Raw genomic sequence first — 24,636 nt, 5'->3', positions numbered from 1 at the left:
GATGATTGTTATTCATTTAATTATCAAATAAAAAGCAAAAACTAACCTTGTGTTAGTTGGGTACACGATGAAAATTTCCAATTTATGTCCCAGCTCAAGAACAAATAAACAAAATATGTGGCAAATGGGTTGTAAACGGGTTAGTCATAATGGATTACGAGCTGTAAATGATTTGGTCTCAACGGGTTACGGGCTGTAAACGGCTTAGTCATAATGGTCAGATCATAAATATATTGGGTTACGGGTTGTAAACGGCTTAGTCATAATGGATTACGGGCTGTAAATGATTTGGTCTCAACGGGTTACGGGTTGTAATCGGTTCAATCTCAACGGGTTACAGGTTGAAAACGGTTCAGTCATAACGAGTTACAGGTTATAAACGGTTCAGATACAACGGGTTTCAAGCTAGAACGGTTAGGTTTATTGGATTTTAGTCGGGTATAAACAGTTTTCGGTTTAAAATGGGTCGGGTTATTATCAGGTTCGGATGTAATCGGTTCGAGTTGCTTTTGGTTTTGGGTTGTAATGGTTTGGTTTGTTAACGGGTCGGGTCATTAATGGTTTGCACAAATTCGGTTCAATTTTAGTTTCGGGTTGGAAATAATTGAGTCGGGTCGGTTTTCGGTTTTCACAAAATGGGTTTTTAGCGGTTCCGTTTCTTTTTAGCTTAGTTCAAAATAGTTGGATTTAACGGTTCAGGTTAGAAGCTGATAGCTCTAATATGGATTTCAGTGTAAATAATTAGTGGATTTTTTTGGTGTTCCACCCGGTTCACCCTTTGGGCTAATCCGGATTCGGGGATCAGTTCTGGGTGGTTAGGTTCCAGTCCCCTCTCGATTGTTGTTGCGGGGGATCGAACACGAGTCCTCCCTACCAAGTGTAGTCCCAATCACCACTACACCAACAACCAATTGGTAATAATTAGTGGATTTCAGTGTAAACAATTCAGTGTAAACTGCTATGTTCCTAGATGACCTTCCTCATCTAGTTGTTATATAATGTTTCTTCGTTTTGTTTAAAAAAAATTAGTGGATATGGACCCGCTAAATAATTAATCATGACCCACTATAATTTGGAGATCTCTTAGGTAGCAAATCAAATACTAATTAGATTTTGTAGTGTTCAACGGGAAATATGATGTCATTGAAAATAAATAAATAAGTATTTAATTTGATGTTTCATTCATCAATATAATATAACATGAATTGTATTGGCTTCCAGCTAGTGAGTCATACATTATCTAGGGTCTTTGTTTTTAATAACCCTCACATATTGATATGAATTTTGATGGATATAACCTTCAATCGCAGTTGAAAGGTTTGGAATCTTGAGTCTCGATCAAGAAACGCTAAGCAACACGAGCTTAAAACCTAAACTAGGCCAAGAATACACAAGCACAAGCTTACGTAAACCTTTATAAATTTCAAATCAATCAATCATACTTTTCGTTAAACACCATCACGTATTTATAAGCTAAATAATTAGCCTAAAAATCGGTAAAACAAATTCTAATCTAACTAGGAAACTAACTCTAACTTGTACAGATAATATTTTGCAAATATGATCTTTAAAGTTAAGCTTTCTTATACTAACCGAATTAAACTAACAAAAATATCCTAATAAATTCGGTCATCTAATAATAAACTAAAAATAACAATAAAAATAATTATAATAACAATATTGATGCCTTGAAACCGCATCACATATTTAACGTCGTTGATAACTTAAAAAAAAATAAAATAAAGTTAAAAATAAAAATAAAAATAAAGGATGCAACTAAATAAGTACAATTACTTGGTATTAAATTTCAAGCTTGGATCTAATTTAAGACTTTATAAGTAGCATAGAATATAGACCTCAAAATCTAAAGCATATAACGCAACTTTTTTTTCAACATAATTACATTCATCAATCTAGCTACTTCGTGTAATATAAGGTTTAATTCAAGGAATTAAAGGGTAAATGATATCAAGCCTAGCTAATAAATTCCAATCAAACAAAGGCTAAACAATAACCTACATGAACATCACCAATAAGCTCTTACATTAAAGTATTGCAACTAAAAGTGAACGGGTTAACATGCATTAAAGCTTAAGAGACAAGTCAAGCTTATGCAAATGATCATGATCTTGTTTAAGACTAGTCTTAAGAACATTGACAGTTTCCTTCCAACAAAGGCCTCCTCCAATATTATTATTTCTATCCAATGGCTGAGAATTCTTGTGATGATGAACACTATCAAAGCGTGCAACACCATGGCCAGGCCCGGCGTTATGATTTGAAGAAGATGATGAGGCCATTGCAAGACGCCCAATCGCTGGTTGCTGATCAATCATAGGAACCCTTGATCCATAAGATGGTTTATGTATCAACGAGTGAGCTTGTATTCCTAGAGGTCTATTAAGATTATGATTGTTGTTGTTGTGCTTATTATAATATAAGCCATAAAGAGGAAGGGCTGAAATATTGCTAGGGTATGATGATGTTAGTGGTCTGTTGCTCTTGTAGAAATGTTGAGGCAGATGATAATTACCGCGTGTTGTTGAAGTAGTCATCATCCGTTGGCCGCGTTTCGCTAGCGTTCTCTCTCTTTTGTGTGCATTTTGATGGCCTCCAAGTGCTTGGGAGCTATAGAATTTCCTTTGACAATAGTTGCATGAGAATATCCTTGCTTCTCCCACCAATCTCTCAACGTTTGAAATTGGATTTTTATCCTTGTTGAAACCACCGATAAGATCGAGTTTTGGATCATAGTCGTCTTGCTCTTCAAAATCATTGCTGCATAAGCTAAGATCCAAGTTAAAAATAGGATGATTTTCATTTTTTGCTTTTGTTGAAATTATTTGAGCTTCTTCTTCTTCTTCTTCTTCTTCTTCTTCTTCTTCTTCTATGGAGCATGATGGAGACTGATCATCTGAAATTGGCATGGAGTTTGAAGGTTTAAACAAAGTGCGAGGTTTTTGTTCATTATTATTTGGTACCTCCATCCTTTTCAATATAATTTATTTATTTGCAGCTTAATTGGTGTTTATTTGTAAGCTAATTAAGGCTAGTAAATGCTTTTGAGTGATTTAAGTGAAGTATTTGAAATTGGAATATAAGTTACAAACCTAAGGCTAATTACTAGTAAGACTTACGTAATTTAATTGAGAGTGAGAGAATGATGGATGTAGATAGGTAGAAAGGATAAATGGAGAAAGGATCGTCTAAAATTTTGTAAGTGGTTTCATATATAGCTTTAATTTTGATTGAAACATATTACTATCATTATGTTCTTTTCAAGGGACTTAATCACGGGGTGAAGACTTTGTGACCAAAGTGGCCAGTCATATATATTTTATGAAAAGGAAAATATAGTGTATGTTATTTTATTTTTATTATTATTATTTTTTTGACGGGAAATATAGTGTATGTTTATTGAATATAACCTTGGGAAGGAAAGGTGTGGATTAAAATCTAGAAGTGGCAAAAACGGTGAATGATAGATGAGAAAATCATTCGGAAAAACTAAAATAATGTCCCTTTTATCAAATAATAATGAATGGTAATTTTCTCATCTATCATTCATAATACTGTTTTTACAAATCAAATTAAATTGAGACCCAATCATAATAAGGCGTCAGGTTACCTTATGGAAGTCCCAGCAGGGGGATCACTCTTCGGCCTGGTTGCGGACGGTCTCGATATCGGGTTTGGGTTAGACTATAAATGGTAAGACTATGAATCAAATTTAATTTAAAATAGAGCAAGTGAAAAATATTTTTATACAGTATATAAAGTTGAAAAATTAATAGTAAGTGTATGTCACTTTATAAAAATGGTAGGTAAGCTTCCACTTTTGAAAAGACGAGGAACATGAAGCTTAGCTTGCCTCTTCCTATCTTGGATCGCATGCATGCATGTTTGCAAGAAATTGACTTATCTTACTTTGGTGTCTGCCTGTATGCACATATATTATATATGCATGCATGTGTATGGTTAATATATCTTCTTAAAAGCTTATTATGGTCGAAATGATAGTTATAGCTAGTTAATAAGTAGGTTGTGTCACCTACAACTTTACTAGCTTATAGCTTTAAAAAAAAAAAAAAAACTCATCATGTACTGTCTCTGTCTCATAGATATATATTTTTTACTTTATTATGTTTGATTCAGTGGAAATGATTGAATTTAAGAAAGAAAATTGGTAAGAAATTTGAATTTATTTTTGTGAGTAAAGTGGTGATCGTTTGTATAAATACATCTGTGTTGTAAGTATTCTTTAAGGGACAATTTAAACAGGGATATAGAATTAAAATAGGAACTGAGGCCATGAAGATCCATGCATGTGTGATGTGTGGTGGCCAAATTGGCTGGCAAATAGATGGTGAAAGTGGCCCTTAGCTTCTTCCGCTGCTATGTTGGAATATGGCTCGAGAATCAATCGAGGCTTGGCATATAAAGCTAAGGGAATGAATTACTTGTACTACTATTAAGCAAGAAAGCTTTGGGTAGGTCAATATCAACTGGGCATATCTCTCAAACTACTTGAAGTACTGAGATGATTCAAGTTGGAAGTGAAAGTTTGTTTCAAGAGCTTTCCAATAATAGGCCATAACTTAATTCCGTTGTGAAACGAGGAAGTTATTATTGTTTTACTACGAGCTATTTGTGCTGACCCAAACAGAGGATGCACGACCGTGCAGTTGCAGTTCCAGACGAGCAGTAGTTATTTATCTAGGCTAGCACATTCGTGCCATATTTGGCACGCCTGTGCCTACCTGATACCCTGTCCAAATCCGACGGGGGTATAAATACCCATTGAGGTTATTTTGTTTATTATCCCCAAAATTTAGTGAAACAACACATTTAGATCTAGAGTTCTTGTTCTTGAAACCCTTGTGCTTTAGAGTGAAAATTAGTGAGAGAGTACTCTACTAAACACTAATTAAAATCAATACAAACATTCTCCTTGTTCTTGGGTGGGTTTTATAGTATTCAAGTAATTGCTTGAAGGATTTTCCCACCTTCCAATTTCTTGGCTCTTTTACTTATATTTCTGTCATCCTATATGCATTGTAAACGTACAACGGCTATACGTTGAGATGCACTGTAATCTGTAATATATACGAAGTAGTACTCTTATATGATATGATATGATGTCCTCTGATATATCATCAACTTTGAACATGATGACTCACCAATATTATACAAAGAGAGAGAGACCTCGATGTGATAGATGGAGTTCTACTTCTGACTTAACCAAATTAAAGTTAGGGAACAAATTAATTAAATCACTGTTTGCCTTGCATGATTGGGGTAAGGAATATAACGTGCACTTATTATTCACTTCTCAACTGGCCTGGAGTACTTCAAACTAAAGAAAACTTTTCACGTCTCCTGCCATCATATGATCACACAGACATAGAAGATAAGTACAATAAGGTTTCTTCTTCTGTTACTCCGTTACTCTCTTCGTTTTAAAATAAGTAAATAACTAAAATTAAATTAACACACTTGTTATGAATTAGTTTGACCATAATGCCTACTAGTAAAAAAAATGTTGATATTATGAAGTGTACATTAATACTTATTTAACAATATTTTAGACAATGACATTAGAATTTTATAATTTAATAAAAGAAACTATAATCAAAGTTATATAATGTAAATGGTTAGCTTCTGTCAATTATCTAATGACAGTGTAAAATGTTTACATTGCACATTTGATAATGAAAATTAACGCTTACTACTGAAAGGTTCTCGTACTTGGTGAACAACATGCATAATATCATGCATATATAGTTACTCATGATCCTTAAGGCGACTTTCCAAGATTTCACTGTCTATATTTCATAAATCACAATCATAGTCTTTGATAACTAGCTAAATTGGGAGAGTTGTGTCAAATTCTACTCCACACATGCTGCTAGAGTAATCGAGCACTAGATCCCTTTACCAATCTTAGATAGATTTTCTTGTTTCATTGTCCATTTAGTATTAATTTCACCACATTCTTTTGTTTAAAAGTGGTTCACATAATAGTATTGCTTACTATTAAGTTCGAGTTCGATCATATAATATACCCTAAAAAAAAAAACCGACGTATATGTAGTTCTTTACATGGTTTTCTTTCGAACAAACAAGTAGAACTTTACAGGTATTTCATTATTCAGATTAGAATGATGGGATGATCCCATTCCCAGGACACCGGTTGCAACCTTAACGCAAACAAAAACCAAAAGGTGAACAACTTCCAACAAAAACACACACAAAGAAATAAGCCCAAAAGAAAACAAAGAACCAACGGCAACTAATTGAAATTTGGTTCCAAAAGACCATAGCTTTCTTCTCGAGTTTGTTCCAGCACTACTAGATCGAGGAGCAACCTGGATCCTTGCATATCACTCAATCAAACAAAAATATATCATCATAAAATGGCAAACTTAGTGGGATGGGACCATATGGCATATTCTATCCTGATATTTCATCATTTCTGTGGTTCAGGAAAATTCTATCTTACAAGCATATTACACCAAATCAGCTGCTGTTAAAATAAACGTACACGAGTTTTTAATCTCATTGTAATTAACTGCCTAAGCATATCTCGTCAAAAATTACACATGCACAAGTATATAGCTATTGACCTTTCAACATAAGGAAGAATAGAACGACCTTTTGACTTGCAAGGTTCCTTATGTATGCAGTTGGTTACCCATAGCATACACAAATTATACAGTATTAAGAAAAGGTACAATTCTATACCAACACAAGTTCACACAACTTACTATACTGACTTTACAAGGAAGGAAACAACAAATGACCCCGACATAAGCTGTTATCAATCTCATTAACTTCATTCTTAGTCCTCATGGCATGCATTTTCGCTTTTCCTGTCCCCACAATTCGCAGATGCTAGCTAAGTGGAAGATAAAGAGGATCTTCCATGGGATAAAGCAAGGAATTGTGAACAGTAGCTCCAGATGATAAAGCAGGAAGAAGTCCCCCGAGTCTCCACAAAGAATATTCAATCATGTTGCCCTACTTGGTCAGCCAGTATATGAATATGAGGAATGTGCATACAGATGCGACTAGTGAAAGTATAATAGTGTCCATCGACCTTTTCCTCTTTATAGAGGCAAGAATTTGATTCACCTACAGCATTGTCACAAATCATAATACAACACATGAGAATGGAGCTAGCTATCAATTAGAGGGATTCAGGACCCTAAACGGACCCACTACAGTATAACCAATTATGGTGTTTCTTATTGCTATTCTTATGGTCCATTGGTCCAATTCATGTCTAATATTTATGAACCAAGCCTCCATTGTATCAATATCTACCATATTATGCAAATTTGACATATTAGGGTTACTCGCACTACACATTGGATTTCATATGATCATAATGTCATGATTTGATATAAAAATAAGAGTAGGTTACCATTGATAATAACTTTTTCTGTCGTTACTAAATCCAATGTCCAATAACATAGGGATACCAATGAGAATTTCCCCAACATATTATCATCCGATTCTCCAACCTCAATTTAGCTTTTGATGCTAGCATAACAATATCACAACATACATCTACATGACTCCATATATTTGAATACTTGAGTAATCTGACAGTTTGCAAGAACGTTATCAAATTACATACCGTTGGAAGACGGCTGCTAACATTACTGATCTTTGAATTGATGCCCCCAAAAGTTGAACGCTGGAGTACTAGTGTGCCAAGGGTAGATTGTGCTTGAGAAATAACAGAATCCATCTGCAAATCAGTGGAATGATTACCAGCGGTATCAAATCAATGAAGCACAGAGGGAAGAGACTTTACCAAAATGAATAGTGGTTCAAAAATTTAAAATACCCAATATTCTAAACTTCTTGGAGCAAGTTCAACCTGTCCATTGTAGGCTGAAAAGTACGCTTTTCCTAAGGTTGCTGGTTTGAATAGTGATGTGCTTAGGACCTTCCTTTTCATCTCACTATCCTCAAGTCAGACAATAATAACTATAACTATGCCATTTTAGACTGTTCCTGCTCTACACAAGATATTCTCAGGGATATATCAATTGAGATAAATTTGAGAGCTCATTTTATAAGTATTTATTTGATTAATTTGGGCATAACCTGTGAAGAAGTAGAGCAAACAATCGACAATTTCCTTATGGGTGGTGAAACTAAAAGCTCTTCCTGATTAATTTGGGTACAAGATTGAACATTTAAGGACATCTTGTTATCCTACCCCTGGAAAATGTAGCTACATTTGCAAATAAAGATAAAACTTGCATTGAGACAAACTGAATAAAATTAGAGCATAATTGTCAATGAAACAACATTTTAACTACTCGTACATCACAAAGTACAAACATTCCACTAATTCTAATAAATATAGTAATGGGTGAAACAAGATTTCATCTAGTTTCAAGTATAATGATCCCTATAGTAATTGCTCATGGCTTATTCTCTTTCAGCAACATTGGGTGACGTGGGCCATTCCTAATTTTGACCATATTGTAATGAAGCATAACAGCTCAGCAAAAAAGTCAATAAAACACTGAATTTCCTACTAGAAGCTTGACCATCAAAGGCTAGTTAAACTTCTAATCCAAATAGATCCCAATCTGAATACATGGCTAATAACCCTTAGGTACCAGTGACAAGTCATCTCACCTCCCCTGCCCCTACTACCCACCAAGGCCCCAGGTAGATATATAGTCCAAAACTTATTGGAAAGTATATGCACCACTACACTCTTCATAAAAAATTCATGGCTAAAATGCCAAATTGTTGTCTCTTCAGTGGAGTGAGACTCACAACCTTTTTTCATATATAATTTTTTTATTTTCTGGAAAAGGCTAATTCATCATCACACATATCACTTAGCCAAGGCCCAAAGGCAAACAAAAACATCATACTGTCAACATATTGCAATTCCATAGAGTATTAGAAACAGTCCTGGCTAATATTTTTCAACCTAAATCTTGCTATGACAACAACAGATGCTGCCTCCAATGTTGGCCAGTACTATCCAGTATTCACCAATCACATTGACCATAAACATCTTATCAACCAATCAATCAAAGCCTTAATCCCATACGTGGGGTCGGCTACATGAACCAAAAGTGATTATTCCATATAGTCATCCACAAAAATCCCCATTCCTTACAATCAAATACCCCATTGGCTCATTCACATGCAAATCTATTTACTTCATATCCTTCCTAGCTCCTTCCAACCAAGACACCAAGTCATTTTCAGTCTCCCTCTACCTCATATATATCTTATAATTTTCTAAAATATTGTAACCGTGGTATTAAATCTCGGCCGCATCACTACATCACAATTGCATTGTAAGGGAATTTGAGCTTACCACGACCGATATATTAGGCCGCAACAGCTGCATTCTACCCGCGTTGCTCGCAATTGCAACCGCATCCAAGATTTAAAATCATGGTTGTAATTCTTATTTTACACTATAAAATTTTAAAAGAAACATCAAACATTGTCAATAATAACAATTGACTCCCTCAAGTCCCTCTGTATTAAAAAAAATGTCCTTCCAATTTCATATAGTTCATTTTAATTGTCCTGCATACCGTTTTCTCTCTATACATTGTAAAAAATTTCTAATTTATTATATTTCTAATTTTGTTTTCCGCTTTTCTAACTCTTTCCAAATCGACTAGGACAAACATTGTGAAATGAAGGTAGTAAACATATTAGTATCTACTTATTGCCATTATCTTCTTGATAACTCTCAAAATAAAAATAAAAGAGAAATTGCTCTTGTCGAAAGTTCTAGTATAAAATTTTATATTTGCATAATACATTACAGAGTGTGAACTTTTAACATGAATTCAAATCAAGCTTGCAAACTTTCAGTTGAAGTTATGTAGAATAAAAAATAAAGATATGAAGTTAGAGGAGCATGTAATTATGGAGACATGATCAATGTTAACTTATAAGAACCAGTATATTAATCAATTCTCAAAAAAGGAACATACAGTATGAGGTACCATCGACAATCCAACCAAAATTAGCTAGAAGGATATAATGGGCACCTTTTAGAACAATTACAACATTAGGTTGAGAATACACTGAAATACTGAGCTTTAAATTATAATATGCTCTTATATGGTTGAAAATGACAGCAATCACTAACAATGGAAAATCATAAATGTATAGGAGATAAGCAAAGTAACATATCAGATAGCAACTCCCACAAGGCTAACCCAAGTAAGCCTCTTATCTTCTCTCTTATCCCTTATTCCCCATTCTCAACCAAGGACGGTAAGGTTTTGGCTCAGCGAGAGCATGGGGGTGGTGGGAGGGGGGGGGGGGGGTGGGGAGGGAATTATACATGTGAAATTCTTCCTTTTTGTTCTTCCACAGAGGGAAAATTTGCCTCATAAACAATAATTAAAGGTCCACGAACCATGAGGGATTGAGGGGCCCATCAAACTCGGAACTTTTTCTCCTCCTACAACACCTTTAACCAATTAATCTGCCTCATTGTTCCTTCCAAATGAAATAGCTCCAAATATGTAGACTCATATGACCAAGATATACTCCTCTTCCTCAAAGAAGAAGCAATTTTTTGCCATTATAGACATATGTAATCTGCTTGAATATAGTCAACTTCGATATTACAAATTTTGAGATTAATCGAGGAGGAACCCATGTTGAGAAAGTCAGGTTTATGATGTCAAAGTAAACAGCCAGAAAAAGACACATGATATAACACTATAACTCCATTCCATTTGGCTAATGGGTGAGAAAACTAAGAAAGAAGACAAGTCTTAAACTAACATTTAGCATAAATCATTCCTGGAACTTTGGTTAGTCAAACAACACTCAAGTCCTAACAGATTCCAGTATAACCTCTCATCAGAAATAATGATTCCCCTGTCTCCCTGTTCAGAATTCAAACTTTTAAATCTCCCAACCGGATCCATATATTACAACTGCTATCACAATTTTAAAGAAGGTTTTCCAGAGTCCTAAAATTTCTGTAATCATAAAAGAAAAGTCTCTCAATTGCCAACCACTGTATTGAGAAAGATCAGACTTTTATAACCCTCTCAACATACTTCTTATAATCATATGTTATCATTTATACCTTTCTAATATGGAACTCCAAACAAGGCATAGCTGTTGCATCTCTTGACAAGGCCGACTGAAAGTTGTTTAATAGTTGGCATTTTGTGCTTCTAATAGGTTTTTAATAGTTGGCTTTTTGTTTCTTTTTGTCCAAGTAGCTTCTATAGCCGTAGATATCTTTGCTTGATCAGAATATTACTACAATTTTTATTTTCACCTAAAACTATTGTTTATTGTTTTCATTCTTTGCACTTCTAGTGTTGGTTTTGCTTGAGATTTGTTTTAAATTTAATATTTATAAGGCCATACTGGCAACAACTGACATTAGCTGACAATGACAGTGATATATAAATATGTTTTAGATCAAATTCTATAGGACTTCCATAAGACCAGTGTTGCTTTATAGTACTGAAGGAGTGAACTAGTGAAGGTTACTCAAATGTGCATGTTAAGATGGATGTGTAGGAGCACTCTAACAGATAGAATCAGAAGAAGAAAAAACATTATTTGCAAGAAAGTGGGTGTAGCAGGCATTTTTGACAAAATAAGGGAAAAGTGCCTTCATTGGTTCAGAGAGTAAGACGAAGACCCAAGGGTGCACTGGTACAAAGAGTCGAAGAGTGGGATCATGGAGTGCTAAAACGAGGTAAAGGGAGACCGAAAATGACTTGGTTGGAAGGAGTTAGGAAGGATATGAATCAAATGGATTTGCATGAGAATGATGTGTTTGAACGTAAGGGATGAAAGAGGAAGATTTTTGTTGATGAATATACTAAATAATCACTTTTGGTTCATGTAGCCGACCTCGCTTATGAGATTAAGACTTTGATTGATTGATTGATTTAGATCAAGTTAAGGAAATCAATATACTACTAATAAATGTTCAATAGAATACTGATGGTTCATCCTACGTACCAAGCACAACACAACCTACAGGAATTTCATTGAATATTAGTTTAGGCAAATTGAAAACTTCCCACTTTCTGCTATAGGTTTACAGCAGCCAAACTCGCTGCCGTAAACCATTTATAGATATGCTATAGCAACAGCTCTATAACTTACTGTAAAAGATATATTTTTCTATAGTATTTTCAAATACTGATGTAAAAATCAGAACCTTTTAGTAGCGCTACGTAACTACAGCAACTATGGAACTGCTATTTACGATGATTTCTGTAGTAGTGACCATAAGGGACAACGGATAACAAATCCAATTCAACTCTCCATCGGTAGAATTGAAGGTTTAAGTAATGATAATAATGAAATATTAGTCTAATACCTGCCCTGTGTTCCTGCTGATAGTTGCATGCTCCTTTAGCAGAGATTGCTCCACTGAATTTCCTCCTTCTTCTAAGTCTAACCTGCTACGATCAAATTCCCTGAAGTCTTGTAGCAGTGAAGCGTGTTCTTGCTTAGCTCTAAGGCTGGACCGAAGCCGATAAAACTCCTGCACTTCAACCATGTCAAACATTAAGTTAGATCTCAACAATCAACCAGGCATCAAGCTACTACAAATAACGCAACAGTTACTCAGGATGAAGAAAAAGATAAAGCATCACTGCAAAGTGAGTAAACAGAAGAAATCATTACTGCTTGTGCAATAGTTTGAAATCATTAACAATACAGATTAGAATCACTAAACTTAATGATGTACAGCATGGAATCAAATTCAGCATCTCTAGTACCCATCATCCATGTAAACGTAACATCTGTCTCTACAGAATAATGTTCTTTTCAATATTAGTAACTTTACAGAATAAATTGTGAAAACATCTGAAATGTGCCCTCCAAACTCCCTCGACAGCGTATACATTTCAAATTAATATTACTCACTTCTTTTTCAGATACAAAAGGATGTATGAGCTCATAATTCTAACCAGGAGCTAGTCCCTAGATCGTTGTGCAAGGTACAAAGCATTCAATCATTATTCACCTTAGACAAGGATAATTTTAGGCATTGAGCCCAATAATTTAGCTTCTTCAATTGAAGTAACAACCTTCAATACACAGACATATATATATGCGACCCCACTTATGGGATTAAGGCTTTGATTGATTGATTGACAGAAATATATCTAAAGAATACAAATTTGCCCCTAAATGTTACTATCTTCTTTGTTCCCCAAACCTTTACATTTGACATTTATAAAAAAAAAAAAAAAAAAAAAATAGGAACAACACAAAACACACATAGAGTAATGAAAATTTGAACACTCTCATCAAGTAAGTCTCTGAAGAGATGAAATGAATATGCAACATAACACACCTGAGTTAAATCTTGAAGGATCTCTTGGTGTCTGGTTAAGGTGTGAGAAACCATCTCGGAGCCTCCAGATGACACCCATGCTCGCATCTGATTGTTAACAAGATCAAGTTGCTTTAATAGTTGTTCTATTCCAGACTCAAGATTGTTATCTGTTGTTTCAACTTTTGTAGCAACCAGTTTGCGGTACGAATTCATCTGCTCATCCAGCTGCGCTTCAAGTTTCCGAGCCTAAATTGTGGAAGTATGACATATCGAGTATTAAGAATAACTGAATTATGCAACACCCCCTTGGGAATGAAGGAGACAATCAGGAAAAGAACATTGGATTACGTAATGAATGAATGTCATTTTAATTAGCATAAACAAAAGGAATTGTAAGTTGGAAATTCTACAGCTTCAAGTATCAATTAGCAATCCAAAAACGAATTGACATGATTATGATCAAGAATCATCTTTCAACCACAACTTACATTAAATCTGACCCAACAACAATCAGTGATTAATTCCTAACCCTAAAACATGTCAATTGGTATAAACCTAGCAGTAAAGCACCATCACAGATTCAATTTTCAACTGTAAAAAGCATTAAAATAAATAAAAAAAAACCAAACCTGTTTTCTGAGGGCGTCCCAGGAGCTAGGGACATCCATGATGGCAATCCAGATCAGGACTCAGGAGAGAAGTTGGATCGTCGGTCACTCACAAACTAAACAAGGAGAAAAGGGGTTTGTTAATTGTTTTTGGTTATTACCATCAAAATAATAACTTACGAGTATTAATTGTATTTTAATTATTCAATTTTCTTCCCACTTGTTTACGTCAAGTGCGTTTGACGCAACTGCACCCAGGCGCCAGGCCATACATATCACAATTCACAAAGATTAACCACTTCATTGCTATTTTTAGCTACCCGCCCATTGCCCACTCCCCATTAACCAACTCTACCATTACGGGGCATTTGGAATGAGAGAATGGGATTAGGAATTGATTGTCGGGAATATAGAAAAATATAACAATTCTTTGTTTGGGTAGTGGATGGGAATAGATGGGGAATAAATTACATAAAATACAAAATTATCCTTACTAATCTTTCTCCTCCATTTTTTTCAAAATTACCCTTACTATTCTTTTATTCCCAATCTCATTCTCATTCCCTTCTTTAATCCCGATCTCATCTCAAACAAGAGATTTTGTTTTATTTGGGATTAAAATTCTCATTCCCACCCTCAATTCCCATTTACCAAACACCCCCTTAAAGTATTAGACATTTACTTCGTTTAACATTGCTATGATTTTCTGTTTTTTAGTTTTTTGTTTTCAAAAAGTATATTTAATTATTTATATATCACATAATGAATCAAAAATTATTTAGACTTATTAAAATCATGATAATTTTGAAAACTAACAACAACAAAGCGGAAACACCTTTTTCTTGTTTCCTGTTTTAGATTTGTCGTTTTTAAAAAAAAAACAAACTAAAAACCAAAAATGATGTCAAATAAGCCCTTAAATTTAAATTAATTACTTTACTTTTTTTTTTTTTACCTAAAGCACATAGTATATATATTTCTTGCCATGAAAAATAATCTTTGAATTACTGTAATAGGCAGTTTATGGGTGGTTTGAAAAAAAAAAGGAAATGGCTTTGTTTTTTTAATTTTAAAATGTATAGAAGTGGAGTTATGGTTTTATCATTTGAAAAAAAAAATTGAGGATCAGAGTTTTGGGGTGATATGGATAAAAGTTGGGGGAAAAACCTCTACAATTATGTACATCCTTTTTATATATATATATATATATATATATATATATATATATATATATATATATATATATATATATATATATATATATATATATATATATATATATTGTTGCAATACTTCTCTTTTCACTGCACTCTTGTCGATGAATAATTTCAATCGTTAATATCTTTAAGTAATAATATGTAAAAATTATAAAAATTTGATATTAAAATAGTATTAAAAAAAATAGTATAAGTCGAGACAAATTTAATAAGATCTCACATGACTATATTTTTGCTTAAGTATATATCATCAAAGCTAATCAAAGTGAAAGTTTCATATGCGACTGGCCGCACCGTGCGGCCAGCCACAATATTTTTTTAAAAAAAAAAATTCTTCTTCTCTCTCCTCTTTTATCTAGTTTGCCCACCCAAACCCATCCCCTACATCCTTTTTCACGAGCTCTTCCTCTTTTCATATTCTTTCTCCTCTTTCTCATTCCTCTTTTCATTTTCTCCAATTAGGCAATTAGCCCACCCAAACAAAGCTATTTGGTGCAGCAATAGTACCGGTGGAGGAAGCTCCTCGTACTCCGTCTCCATAAAATAAGCTAGAGGTTTTCAAAGTCAAATTTATCCATGAAAACTCTAGATCTAGAGTTTTCATGGTCGAATTTGGCCTTTTTAACCATATTCGAAGTGAAATTTAAAGTCACTATTAATTTTTAAGGTATTTGTTCATTTAATTAATTTTTTTTTAACGATTTTTAATTTTTTTTCGGTTGGATCTAGAGTTTGGGTGTGGTTTTGGGGTGGTTTGGGTGTTTTCATGGTGTGGGTCTGGTTGGATGTGGTTTAGGTGTGGTTTGGTTGTGGGTTCGATGAATTTTGGTGGTGGCGTGGTTGTTGGTGGCGTGGGGCAATGGGTACGGCAGTTGGTGGTGGCGTGGTTGTTGGCGGCGTGAATGTGCAGCAGGTGGTGTAGGTTGGTTGGGGGTTACTAGGTTAGAGAGGTTACTTGGTCCAAGGTTACTAAGTTGGTCAGGGGTTACTTGGTCGGTCAGGCCGGGTTACTAGGTCGTGGGTTACTAGGTCGGTTAGGGGTTATTTGGGGTTACTAGGGGAGGGGTTACTAGGCCAGTGAGGGGTTACTAGGTAGGTCAAGGGTTACTAGGGGTTGCTAGGTCAGGGGTTACTAGGCCAGTGAGGGGTTACTTGGTCAGGGGTTACTAAGTCAATCAAGGTTTATTTTGTCTGGGGGGTTACTTGAAGGGGTTACTTAAATGGGATTACTAGAGGGGTTACAAGAGGGATTACTAGAGGAATTACTGATGTGGCACCTTGTCGCACCGTGTGGATGCATATAAAAGTCAACTATTACAACTGTTTAAAAAAATAATAATAAAAAAATAGATAAACTCTCTTCGATCTCTCCCGTCACATGAGCCCATTTTTTTTATTCTCCCATCTTCCAAAAATGTCTGAAATTCCGCAATTTGCAAAGTTATGCACCTAAAAAATTACGGATCGAGGAAGTAATACATGTAATCATGTGCTACGATACTGAATAATTTATAAACGATTTTTTTCCTTATTTGTGAAGTACAAATATTGGCTAAGTTTTACGTACCATATCTATTTACTAATATTTTTTTAAAAAAATGTCATTATGCAGATTGTCATTATGCCGATGAAATTATGTTTTTATTTGATCCAATTGTCTATACTCTATATAATACTCTCGGTTTGCCAAATTAAGTTTGGTTTACACAAGACTTGATGGCTTATGAGTTATGACTTGTACATAAGCAGAGGTAGTTAAACATATACTTGTATTTGTAATTGATCAGGAAAAGTAAATAAGTAAAGTTATTCTCCTTGCCACCCCATTTTATGTGCTCGTTGTTGCCACAAGAGTGCAAGTTTCATCTCTCGAAGTATGAGTGCCTCAGCATTTTCTCGAGCTTGTTCGCATGTTTCGGTAGCAATGGTGCATTTTTCAGCTTCTCGCTGATATTGAGAAGCCACTCTTCGTGCCTCTCGGTATGTTGCATTCATATGACGAATATGCTCTTGCGCAACAACTTCTTGCAACTTCAGCTCCTCCATTAGAAGCTCTGCATACTGCTTTTCCATCTCTTGTTGGAGCTCTGGATCACTTTTACCACAATCTACTCATTTTCACCACATGTATATATATACTCATCAATTTTCTTTTTTTTTATAAACTAAAGTATGTAATACCGATTATACATAAAAAGAACTTCATATTATACTCACGAACATTAATAGTGATTTTTTAATCGGGGTAATACAATGTGAGATTTGAAAGTGTATACATACTAAATCGATCTAAATGATTAAACATAATATATATAAATTTCTCGAAACTCAAGACTAATAGACAAAATTTAAAAGCAAATATTGATTTTTTTCAAGAAGAAGAAGGAAGAGGTTGTATTACCTTCGGTTGAAAGGTTGGCCAAACCTACACATTAAACCAAAAAAGTATATTAAAAAAAAAAATCAAAATGAATAATGTGGTTGAGTTGAGATAGTATAACACCTAATTCACTATTCATACAAGAAATACAGTACAATCTCAACATTAATAGTGAACACCCAATTCATTATTATATTCATACAAGAAATACAATCTCAACATAATTAATCAAAAAGATCAAAAATAATAAGAAGAAAAAATACATTTTGAATTTCAGCAAATGATAATAATAAGCAAACAATATTAAGATGACATATATAATTTAGATGATCGAATCTGAACAAGATTGACATTGAGATCTAAACAAGAAAAAAGTACGTACGTGGTGATGAGTATAATAATTAAAGAGAAAGAGATAATACCAGGAACAATTTTAAGAATGGATAAAGGAGGTGGACAGTCACATATACAAGGAGGACAATTAGAAGATGTATGATGTCCCAATTTGGTACCCTTGTTTACCTTCCAATATAAAGCTGGACCAAATATTGAAACTGTTAATGCAATTCCAATTCCCATTAAACAACTTCTTACACAATTATTTCCCGATTGTCGTGAACCACTTGACATCATCATACCTATACTTTGATCTTATAACACTTTCACTTTTCTCTTCACTTTTTAGATTACTTTGATCTTCAAATAAATTAGAATGCAAGGGGTATTCATTTCACATCTTAGCTATTTGCAATTTTTTTTTACAAAAATTAATTAATTAATTAATACAGTATAATTTTTGCAAGGGGTAATTGCCAAATTTAGTTAGTAATTGCCTAAAGTTGAGGAAGCAAAGTGAGACGAAGCGGAGGTGGTTATAATAATATACTTGGTATGACTTTCTACATCTTTTAATGTCATCTTTATTCAACATATCTAGTCCATAAGATATAGTTGAGGCAACAGCCAAAGCCGACGTAATTGAAGTGCTCTTTATTTCAAGTTAGTCAGAAGACTTAAAACCGTGTTCAAACGCGGTAGCACAGTAAAGAATATACGCTCAGACAATAAAAGACTTCTCTTATTTGATTGCTTACTTATAAAAGCAGCGTCTGCATATTAAATCTCTTTAAATCATACGAGTAATATCTTGTATTAATTATTTTGAACAACTATTTGAAATTGTATTGCTTCTTGTCAATGTTGTGGGCAGTAGCAACACTTATAGTAGCATTGTCTACTGTTCCTACAAGAAGCATGCCAATAGCAAAGCATGGGTGTCAAGAAAGCTGTCAAAACTCATCCATCATGATACCTTTTCCATTTGGCATAGGTACCGATTGTTACTACGACCCGTGGTACGAAATTGTTTGCAATTCATCATCTTCTTCTTCAGAAACACCGATTCTGAGTTCATTTGGCGTCGAAGTATTGAACATAACAAGTTGTTCAACTGGTAACTGTGGTATCTCTGATCTAAGAATACAAGTTGCAACTCAATGGCAGACCATATGCACTTCACAAAAACAAGTCATAAATGACATGGATAGAAGCCCTTTTAGGATGTCAACTTCAGGAAATCATGTAGTGGTTAAGGGTTGTCCAGGGGTTGCCATTTTGATGAATCGAAAGGGCAAAACAGTTGCTGGGTGTTCTTCGGTGTGCAAGGGGAGTACCAACACTGCTGAAGAAAGAGCGAGCAGTGGTGGTACTTGTGATGGACTCGGGTGTTGCTTGATATCAGCTGATCAACAATACTTGGGGGTTGATTTTTATCAGATGGCTTTGAGAAGTAATTATGTTGACACGAATCATACTTGTGTAGAGTTCGCGTTAATGGAGAATAAAATATCTGCTACTGAAAGAATGGCAAGAGATGATCTACTCCCGACTCTATGGCAGTGGATGCCTCCAGCATTACCTCAAGGAATGTCTGACAGTAACCATCAAAAGGATAGTGATTTCGCTTGTAAAGCCTATTGTGGTTCTTATGATGAAGTTCAATGTGTTAATATCTGTACTTGCAATGATGGTTTTCAAGGAAATCCATATATTTCTAACGGTTGTCAAGGTAATCAATCTCTTTTTTAACTGATTAATATAACTGCACTTTTCCTAGCTTCCTGCATTATTTGAAATACATACTGTCGCACCAATTATATTTTTTCCTTTGATTGATTTCACTTGTATGAAGATCCATGCAAAGAGGGTACGAACCATACATCCGTCAACTGTAAAAAGAGGTCCTTGATAACTTCAGCACCAATTCTAGGTAAGTACAGTACACCATGAGGCATGAGACATATATAGTTACTTTTCGGTACTTGTTCAAATATATATCTTTCAATAGCAGCTAAAAGATTAATATTCGTATGTGTGCAGGGCTTAACATAGTTTTGGGGTCAATAATGTTGCTTCTTCTTTGTTATGGGCTGTACCGCTTAGTGAAAAGATGGAGACAAACCAAGCAAAGAACTAGATTCTTTAAAAGAAATGGTGGTTTACTGTTACAACAGCAGATGATCTCTAAAGGGGGTTTTGTAGAGAGTACAAGAGTGTTTACAGTCCGCGAATTAGAGAAAGCAACAGACAATTTCAACACAAACAGAATTCTTGGCCACGGAGGTCAGGGTACTGTCTATAAAGGCATGTTACTTGATGGAAGAGTGGTGGCCATTAAGAAGCCTAACAAAAAGGTAGATAAGAATCAGTCAGAACATTTTATTAATGAGGTGGTTATTCTATCCCAAATCAACCATAGAAATGTTGTTAAACTACTAGGATGTTGCTTAGAGACACAAGTTCCATTGCTCGTGTATGAGTTCGTACCAAACGGAACACTTGCTAAGCATATCCACAACCCTAGTGAAGACTTCCAAATAACCTGGAAGATGAGGCTGCAAATAACTGCAGAAATAGCTGGAGCTCTTGCCTACTTGCATTCATCATCCTCTACGCCTATCTATCATAGAGATATTAAGTCCACAAATATACTGTTGGATGACAAATATCGAGCAAAATTATCAGATTTCGGTACTTCAAGGAGCATGATGGTTGATCAAACTCACTTGACAACTCGTGTGCAGGGGACGTTTGGCTATATGGATCCAGAGTACTTCCAATCAAACCAATACACAGAAAAGAGTGATGTGTATAGTTTTGGAGTAGTGGTGGCAGAGATTTTAACAGGCATGGCGTCAGTCTCTAAGGATAAATCCGGGGAATGGAAAGGGTTGGCAAATGAGTTCCTATATCATTTTGAAAACGACGACTTACACGAAATTCTAGATGTTCAAGTGACAGACGAAGCAAAGGAAGAAGAGTTAAAAGTAGTGGTGAATCTGGCAAAGCGATGCATGAATTTGAGCGGGAAGCAAAGGCCAACAATGAGAGAAGTAGCATGTATACTAGAAGGAATGAGATCACCATTTTCTGCGGATGCACTACTAGATCAAGTAACATTAAAGGGAGGTAGAGTTGATAATGATGTGATCATGGAAATGGGGAAGATGAATGATGCAAGTTCAACCACATACTATTATTCGTATTCTTATTCAGCCATGAATAATAACAAAGTTATAAGTAGTTGTTATGAGATCCAACCGGTCGTGCACAACTCTGTATAAAATGCAGAGACATAGCCTACTAAATTTAAAGATTAATACTAATATAAGCACATCTAGTGCGTACATACACATACAAATTTGAGTAGTTGCAATTTTAATTTATTTTTTTTTTATTATGAGGTAAACATACAAATTTGAGTATTTGCAATTTTAATTTATTTTTTTTATTCTGAGGTAAATAATCAATCGTACAAGCACAAAAGTAAATGAAATAATTCAACATTATCATTTATTAAATGAAATAAATTATATATGATCGATAGTCAAGGTGGGTGTGCTCAAAGCATGTCAAATAAAGAGGCTTGCAATTGTATCAAAGTGCTCAATGATGCCCAAGTAGCAGCAGAGCAGTTAGTAGTCAATGAGGCGTTGCTAAGATGAAGCCCTGATGATATATCGTGTCACTGTCATGTTCCATGAATAATGTAGTAGTTTAGAAGAGCATGAAGCATTATCCTAGGTGCACAGTCAAAGTGCGATGCTAAGCACCAGTGCAGCATTCCCTTTGCTCACTGTGATTTCGAGGTTTCAGCTTTTGTGTTTCTACTAATTTCTCTATTTTTTTTTTTTAGCATGTAGATTGAATTTTCAAATAAATAGGTTTTGCTTCATACAAACTAATGGCAAATAGTTAATTCCTCCCCAGAACAAGATAAGGCAGCAGGTTTATTACAACATTGATAGAGAACTAGATTAATTATTCTCAACCTTGAACATCAGACTAGTAAAGACAAAAACAGCAGGAAAGATGATGAGAAAGAACATACAGGTTTTCAAGGTTTCAAGGGACTATTGTCATGCTGATTTTTCCTTTTAAAAATTGGTAGAAATGCAGCAACCCCTCCCAGTCTCCCACTCTGTATCCCTAAGCTAAACTCTAGCTCCCACCCAAATGCCCCAACTCCAGGATAATTATGTGCAAGTCTCAAGGAAAACTAAGTAGCAAAGGATTCCAGTATAAATTTGAATAACAACTTGAGCAAATGATTAATATCATCATAAATCCACTGGACATGACAAAGTTAAACAGAATAACTACGTAGTATAAGTGACAAAAGATGAACATCATCCACTTCCCACAAATGTTCTAATTCTTGAAATCAATATATTACCACTTTGTCTTTTACAAGAATCTAAAATGCTGCCTGACATACATATGCGTACATGAATGCTTCATTGAAGATATAACAAAGAGGAAAATCAAATTAATCAGATGGTTTCTAGGACTAATACAATGGAAAAAAGAGAGGAGAGTTACAAGTCTGAACTTGGCATTCTTACATGAAGCAGGGATCACTCCTTCATTTGTTTTATAGAGCAAACCATCTTTAGACCATTGTATTAGTCCTAGAAATGGAGAGGAGGCTCACATTGGGGATCTCTGCACAAATTCGCACTAAAGTTGCAATGCACTTCTGTTTTGGAGCTCAAATCTGAGAGGCAAAGCATTATTGTGAACCTTGCAAAGGAAGACTTACCAGTTTTGCTGATCAGGATCTTCCAGGTCCTATTTCATTGGTAGTTTACCCTCCCAGTAAGCTCAAAAGTCCCAATGCAAAATTGTTGGCAAAAAACCTCTCATCCATTTTCCAGTGGTCTAGGTAGTGCCTTGGCTCGTTAAATCCTGCACAAAGTTGATCTAAGGTAGCCCTGTTAACAAACATCAGTGGTTTTCCATCCTCATCCACCCAAGAACCCATAGAAGCTACCCACCCACTCTTGTTAGACTGAATAATGACCAACAGAAGGAACATTTTAAGCTGGGCCTGCTGATCAGACTAGCCAGGTGCCCACTATTGTTAGACTGGAAAGAAGGCCTTGATAGATGTTCAAACATCTTTCTTTGTCAAAAACTATAAAGAAGGATCATAAGAACAGATGCAGCAGGAAATTTCAAGCGTCATCCAATAAATGCTGGAATCAGCACTATCAGAGAACATCACCAGTTGATTAAGTATCTACAATTAAAACAAGGCAGTGTGAAATTCACATTAAGATTCTCAGCTACCTCTATTTTCCCATCACAAGCAGATAAGGAATTGTAAAGCGTAGAACACACAGAGAAAGAAAGTGCAGTCGGTAGGAGGAGGAGGGGAGAAGAAATATATATATGATCAACAGAGCACAGGTATGACAAAACTCTATAAATCAAAAATTGATTATAAAACTGATTTTACCAAAAGTGCACACAAAATGGGTACATGGAAATTGAACATTAAGTTTGATAGTTCTCCTGATCAGTGAACACTTTGACCATTATCAAAACCTAGTCCATACAAAATACCAGCATATTTCTCCATGGATCCACTGAAGAAATTGTCCTTCAACTTCCTGAATGTACAAGATGTAAGCAAACTATCAGAACCTGCCTGGTGACACACACCAACCCTTTCGACCTCCAACAACTCGGCGAGCTTGTTCAAGCCACCGTGTAAGCTGTTACAAAACTTCATGAGGTGCTTAATATCATAAACGGTAGGGAAATAGGTCTTGATCATCTCAAAGAACTCCTGCTGGGTGTCAGGGAGGTTGCGACAAGTGAGGAGCTTAAGCAAGTAACCAAAATCATAACCACTATGGAAAGTGACCCAATGAACATTATAGTTCAAAACAACACCAGAAGACATCAAAAGCTCACCAAACCTCTTGGCATCAATACCCTTGTCATTATTTTTCTTGAAATCGATGCCACTCTGACAGAGAAGCTCAATAGAATCATTGGCAAAAACATCCTCATTAAGGTTAAATTCGCGGAAATTGAATTGCCAAATGCAAAATTTATCAGTGCCACAAGTGGGAAGGTTACCAAGTTCATCGGAAAAGGTGAGGCCTAATTGAATCAATTTCAACATGTCGACATTATCCTTGAGAGTACGGTAGTGAAAATCAGAGCTACTCTTAAAAGTACCGACAGGTCGAAGAACAATACCTGGAAACTCGGTATCCATAGCTACAAAAGGGTAATCGTCTACTATATCACGAATTAAACCAAATTCAGCCTCCAGATTATCTTCCCAAACCTCTCTAATGTGAATTGAATCACTATTTGGAAGAAGCGACATTTCATCCACGAATGTTTTAACAGATAACAACACCAATTAGAGAAATCCCCGAATTTATTGCCTTCTCCGAATTGTAATCCTCCTGATTAAATCTGCCAAAACGACAAAAGAATTAGTAAACAAAACCAAAATCAAAACGTTCCGTAAATGAAAGGCGGATATAGAGAACCTCAAAGAAGGATCTAGAGAGAGAAAGAGATTAGGGTTTCAAAATGTGGTCTAAAAAGATAACAACTTTATCAATTACTCTAGGAATTAGGAATTTGATGAAAATTCCAGAAATTGAGACCCACAGGACAAAGACAGAGACAGAGGAAAGAGGAGAGAGAAAAAGAGAGGACAAAGGGCCCTCTCCTGTAAACAACTGCAAACCTCCAACTCCTAACTCCAACAGATGCCACACCAAA

The 24,636-nt window shown here is 35.1% G+C and overlaps 5 protein-coding genes across 5 annotated transcripts; 1 reads left to right on the top strand and 4 right to left on the bottom strand.

Annotated features, from left to right (window-relative positions):
- Nucleotides 1–1,552: 1,552 nt before the first annotated feature.
- Nucleotides 1,553–3,225, bottom strand: LOC145560533 (zinc finger protein 1-like). Its single transcript, XM_081621790.1, has one exon. The coding sequence runs from the start codon at nt 2,985–2,987 to the stop codon at nt 2,085–2,087; it is 903 nt and encodes a 300-aa protein (XP_081477916.1). The 5' UTR covers nt 2,988–3,225; the 3' UTR covers nt 1,553–2,084.
- Nucleotides 3,226–6,472: 3,247 nt separating this feature from the next.
- Nucleotides 6,473–14,126, bottom strand: LOC145559236 (Golgi SNAP receptor complex member 1-1-like). Its single transcript, XM_081620675.1, has 5 exons — nt 13,969–14,126; nt 13,358–13,585; nt 12,371–12,538; nt 7,643–7,756; nt 6,473–7,134 (listed from the first exon to the last, which is right to left on the bottom strand). The coding sequence occupies exons 1-5, from the start codon at nt 14,005–14,007 to the stop codon at nt 7,021–7,023; spliced, it is 663 nt and encodes a 220-aa protein (XP_081476801.1). The 5' UTR covers nt 14,008–14,126; the 3' UTR covers nt 6,473–7,020.
- A 2,844-nt stretch (nt 14,127–16,970) lies between these two features.
- LOC145558147 (uncharacterized) lies at nt 16,971–18,180 on the bottom strand. Its single transcript, XM_081619280.1, has 2 exons — nt 17,967–18,180; nt 16,971–17,272 (listed from the first exon to the last, which is right to left on the bottom strand). The coding sequence occupies exons 1-2, from the start codon at nt 18,178–18,180 to the stop codon at nt 16,971–16,973; spliced, it is 516 nt and encodes a 171-aa protein (XP_081475406.1).
- Nucleotides 18,181–18,771: 591 nt separating this feature from the next.
- Nucleotides 18,772–21,500, top strand: LOC145560532 (wall-associated receptor kinase-like 6). Its single transcript, XM_081621789.1, has 3 exons — nt 18,772–19,612; nt 19,736–19,813; nt 19,924–21,500. The coding sequence occupies exons 1-3, from the start codon at nt 18,799–18,801 to the stop codon at nt 21,165–21,167; spliced, it is 2,136 nt and encodes a 711-aa protein (XP_081477915.1). The 5' UTR covers nt 18,772–18,798; the 3' UTR covers nt 21,168–21,500.
- Nucleotides 21,501–23,298: 1,798 nt separating this feature from the next.
- On the bottom strand, nt 23,299–24,518 carry LOC145559235 (putative CCR4-associated factor 1 homolog 7). Its single transcript, XM_081620674.1, has 2 exons — nt 24,399–24,518; nt 23,299–24,321 (listed from the first exon to the last, which is right to left on the bottom strand). The coding sequence occupies exon 2, from the start codon at nt 24,227–24,229 to the stop codon at nt 23,405–23,407; it is 825 nt and encodes a 274-aa protein (XP_081476800.1). The 5' UTR covers nt 24,230–24,321; nt 24,399–24,518; the 3' UTR covers nt 23,299–23,404.
- Nucleotides 24,519–24,636: the final 118 nt, after the last annotated feature.

The sequence above is a fragment of the Chenopodium album genome, chromosome 9 (assembly GCF_948465745.1).
Source record: "Chenopodium album chromosome 9, dcCheAlbu1.1, whole genome shotgun sequence".
NCBI classification, from domain to species: domain Eukaryota; kingdom Viridiplantae; phylum Streptophyta; class Magnoliopsida; order Caryophyllales; family Amaranthaceae; genus Chenopodium; species Chenopodium album.
The sequence above is the reverse complement of the archived record's forward strand: the minus strand, read 5'-3'. Positions and strand labels throughout refer to the sequence as shown.